Raw genomic sequence first — 4,680 nt, forward strand, 5'->3', positions numbered from 1 at the left:
AGAACAAACTGAAGGCTATCAATCCAACGAAATTAAAAGCAAAATTAAAAAAAAAAAACAACTATGTGCACAGTAAAGGAACCATTTTTACTCAGTGGTCTATAGAATTCACCCAAGGCTATTTTATACAGCATTTTTCCCTCCAGTGAATGCATTCTGGCTAAAGGGTAGAGTCCCCCAGTCCAGCCATCACATTAAATTCTCACTTCTGAAGCAGAGGTAATTCATTTTAAGTGTCCGTTAAATAAGAATAGGTAGCAAAAAGAATTAAAACAGGAAAAAAATAGTAGAGCAAAAGAAATACAGGTGGCTTTATTTCTATTCTAAAAAAGAATTAGCATTGTTATGTGCAAGGGGGAGGAGATTGGCAATAATACAAAATCAGTCTGCAACCTGAAAATTGTATAATAGTTAATATTTTCCATGAATTATTCTCATTCAAAGTAAAGCTATTCATCGCCTTTCATTCATTCATTCATTTCTCTGAAAATCTAGGGGAAAATATTACCTTCAGTTTAGCAACACAAATATGGTATTTTTCTCCACAGGGTTCTCTTATGAGAAAAGAGAACAAAATACTAAAGAAAAAGAAAAAAAGAAAAAAAGAAAAAAATTAAAAAGGCAAATGAAAAGCTACCTTTTGTGAAACCTCTGGGTTTTAAATCATCAGAGATAAGAGATTACCTTCTCAGCAGTGACAGTCAGCTCCATCCTGATGTACGTCAAGAAATCTGAAATATCAAATAGTCAGACCAAGCTAGTGAACAAGGAGATTCCTCCATGAACAGTTTAGAAAATGGAGGTGTAGGATGATACACACAAAAGAGAGAATTACCATCTTGATGTGCCCTCCCTCATTCTTCTAGGGTACCCTTACATTTCTACCCTATACACACGCACTCCCTCTCTCTCTCCACTCTGCCAATACACCCACACCCTACAAATACATGCACACATAATCACTTTCCCGGCTCATGTAGTTATTTGGTAAAGGAATACCAAAATCCAAACAAATTCCCCAAGCCTTCACTAACCTTTCAGTGTAAGTAAATGCTACAGGGTCCTTATCCTAAAATACGGTCTCAAATATTCAGAATAGTAAATTTACAATATTGTTATGTCAGCATTCCCTGATGTTGTGTGGGAGGGAATGAAAAACCTTCAGGTAATAAGAGCCTCAATCTGAGTTGAACAAACACAACCTGTTTGGATTCATATACACTTATCTGCCATAGCCTTTGTTTGAAATAGACAACAAAAATATTTTCCAGTTTGAAAGCTTGCCAGATTACACCTGAATGCAGTAAACTAGATGTAAAAGTTAAGCACTGAGTGATACAAATGTATTGCTCCTAATGATATTAGTTATGAGCCAATATTTTCCTGGTTCAGAAATAACCATAATGAAATAAAAATCAAGCCCCATTTGCCCATTTAACTTAACTTCATCAGATTTTGTATACCTATAAGTAACCAAGGAAAAATTCCGTGTAATTTTGGATAAAATCTACTTGCTAATGAACTGACCAGAAAATGAATAGCTGTTGCATTTAAAATTGTAATTGTTCCAATTGTTACTGAAGATACTGGAAGTTCAGGTTTTTTGCTTATTGTATTTGACTCCATAGTTGTATGTTCTTTATACATACAAAAAAGGAGCATGCTTCCCAAATAGGTAACATCAACATGGGAAAATATTCTTAACTTTGGCTTTTCTTTTAAGCAAACATGACATTAATTATCATTTTCATTCATGAAAGAGAGAGGTAAATTACAACTGGAATTATCTTTCCTGCTGAATTAAACTTTACTATTTTCAGTGCATTTGTATTGATTTATACGTGTACAGATAGGTCATTTTAAGAACACTTTATACACCCGTTCACTGAAATGAACCTTATTTAAAAATCCTCACAAACAGTGGAGCTCATGACAAAAATACAGAGTTAACAAGAGAAAAGACTGCTGGCTTCATATTGCTTATATGCGTTGAACTGTTCTACGACTGCCTCCTCAAAATATAAGCAAGAGAGGTGAGTAACAAATTTAAGTTTTCGCTGTTTAGAGAACTGGTAAGAGATGAAGGATAGATGCCACAAAGCCCACTGAACACCAAATTGGAATAATAATAAAGCTGTCTTTCTAAATAACATGCCTGTGCCTGTCAGTAGCTAGTTTATTTGCGTTTTTCACTGCTTTGTTTATATTAGTGCCCCCTCCCTCCTGGGTGCCTCCAGAGTTAAACAAGCAAGTATTTACCGCCAACTTAATCCTGAGCTTTAAAAATATAGACCAAACTTTGAGGTTCTTAAAATTTTCAATCATATTTATTTATTGCAGAAAAATAATATACAAAGATATTTACAAAACAATCATAAAAATATGAATGCATTTAGACACCGGATCTATTTGCATTTTACCATGGGTCATCAATAAATAAATAGAATGTTGTTTTTTGTATTTTAAGTTTTTTTTTTTTTTCCCTCAGAGGAAGAAGGTAAAAAGGAATGAACTGACTGTGATTTTGCAAGTCAGTTTGATCCCCGTATTTTTATTTCTAACGATGTTCTTAAAATTCCTCTGGTTGTTACCATTTTAAAATGGAGAAAGTCCATAATGATGCCTTTCCTTTCAGTGGCTGATTGGCACGACCTCTTGAGAATGCATGCATGAAAAAATAAAAATAAAAACATTCTTCGTCAAAAAAAAAAAAAAAAAAGAACACAAACAACTGTTCAGACTTCTATCAGAATGCAGAGGTGTGAGGATGGTGCCGCTGCCCGTCTGGGAATCACTGTCCACGGGCCTGTCTCGCTTTCTCTTTTAAAAGTGCGCCCCACGCCCTGTTTCTTTGAATTTGGGTTCTGCTCTTCTAATTTCCAAGAAAATCTTTGGCATATATATTTATTTTTAGTTATCCAGCTCCAGAGTCTCTAGACTGTCCATTTGCTCCTTCTCTGGAAACAATGACATCTGCAAAAACCCAGAGAGGGGAAAGTTGGTTATTGTTTAGGTCTTCGTGGCTGTTTTCTAAGACTAGTGAGCTCTGTTCTTATCACCACTACTGAGAAATTGCGCTGAACAACCTGGAAGGATTTCAGCCCAAGGGCAAGAGGAAGTGGGTGGGCGGAAAGAAGGAGGAGGTGGAATTTGGAAACATTTGTTTTAAGGAGAAGGAAAACTTAAAGCCAAAAAGAAAGGGAGGCGCTGGCAAGAAAACTGTCCTTACCCATGACCCTGGAGTCTTTCTCAGACTTCCCTCCTGTCTGGCACGCACACTCACGCACACGCACGCTCCTAACCGGGGCGCATCCCCCCTCTCTCCCTAGCGGGGACGGACCAGCCTTTCGGGGACGTTCATGGGATGAGGTGGCGAAGGCTGAGAGCGGAGTGGGAGAGGGGGCTGAGGAAGGGGCAGGCAGCCGCGGCCCGGCGGTCAGTTCGTCCGCCACCTGAGCGGCGAAGGGGCGCAGAGGTGTCGGTCCTTACCTAGGTCTCCGGCCCTGCCGAGGGGGTGGGGAGCTCCGCCTGCTAGTGGGACGCGGACATGGACCAGGCCCCCTCCATCCTCCAGACCGAGAAGGCGTAGCTGAGCCGCTCATGGGCCACATAGCTGCAGCTTGCCATCTTGGAGTCCAGCTCGTCGCTCTGGAGAACCTGGTAGAGGAAGTCGATGTACCTGGCCGCCAACTTGAGGGTCTGGATCTTGCTCAGCTTGTCCGAAGGCAGCGTGGGGATGATCTTCCGCAGCGCGGCGAACGCCTCGTTCAGCGATTGCGTGCGCTGGCGCTCCCGCACGTTGGCCATGACCCGCTGCGTCTGCAGCTCCTCGTAGGACTGCGGGCTCCCGCCGCCGCTGCTGCTGCCGCCGCCGCCGGCGCCGCCGCCGGCGCCACCCGCAGATTTCTTGCCGCGCTTGCCCTGGGCCGGGCTGCCCGGCTCGTCGCCGCCTCCGACGCCCCCGCCCGCGGCCCCGCCGGGCCCCGCGCCGCCGCCCGCGCTGCGCCGGCTGCTGCGCCGCTTGCGCCCCCCGCGCTTGCCGCTCGGCGGCTGCTGCCGGTCCGGCTCTTCCTCGCTGTTGCTCAGGCTGTCGTCGGCCGGCGAGACTGGCGAGCTAGACACGTCCTGCATCATCTCTCAGGTGGCAGCGTGCGGCCTCGCAGGCCCGGGGCAGAGGGGCGGCCCGGGAAAAGGAGGAGAGCGGGGCGCCTCAGCCCGCCAGCTTCCCCCGCGCGCGGCGCCGGCCGGGGCGGTGCGGCCCGCCGAGGAGGGAGCGGGAGGAGGGACGGGGTGGATCTCCGCGGGGAGGGCGCGCGGGGGAGGCGGGGAGGGAGGCGGGAGGGGGAGGGGACGGTGTGGATGGCCCCGAGGTCCAAAAAGAAGGCGCCCAACGGCCGCACGCACACCCTGCTCGGCCTCCTGGAAACGCTGCCGGTGCCGGCGAGCCCGCGAGGTGTCTGGGAGTTGGACGAAAGCTGCAGACTTGGAGGCTCTTATACCTCCGTGCAGGCGGAAAGTTTGGGGGCAGCAGTGTCATTGGCCTGACGTGGGGAGGAGGGACTTTTCGAAGTTTTATAGGAAAGTTTCCGCTTTCCAGCCCCCCCCCCCCCCTCCTTTCCCCGTCCCCACCCCCCACTTGCTCAGGGTCTAACAATTCGTTCTCCCAAACCATTCAAAAAC

At 46.2% G+C, this 4,680-nt stretch overlaps 1 protein-coding gene across 1 annotated transcript; it reads right to left on the reverse strand.

Moving 5' to 3' along the window:
* Window positions 1–2,305: 2,305 nt before the first annotated feature.
* TWIST1 (twist family bHLH transcription factor 1) lies at window positions 2,306–4,459 on the reverse strand. Its single transcript, XM_019443556.2, has 2 exons — window positions 3,490–4,459; window positions 2,306–2,973 (listed from the first exon to the last, which is right to left on the reverse strand). The coding sequence occupies exon 1, from the start codon at window positions 4,132–4,134 to the stop codon at window positions 3,532–3,534; it is 603 nt and encodes a 200-aa protein (XP_019299101.2). The 5' UTR covers window positions 4,135–4,459; the 3' UTR covers window positions 2,306–2,973; window positions 3,490–3,531.
* Window positions 4,460–4,680: the final 221 nt, after the last annotated feature.

The sequence above is a fragment of the Panthera pardus genome, unplaced genomic scaffold, assembly GCF_024362965.1.
Source record: "Panthera pardus isolate Hobbes unplaced genomic scaffold, ASM2436296v1 HiC_scaffold_8, whole genome shotgun sequence".
Lineage (NCBI taxonomy): Eukaryota > Metazoa > Chordata > Mammalia > Carnivora > Felidae > Panthera > Panthera pardus.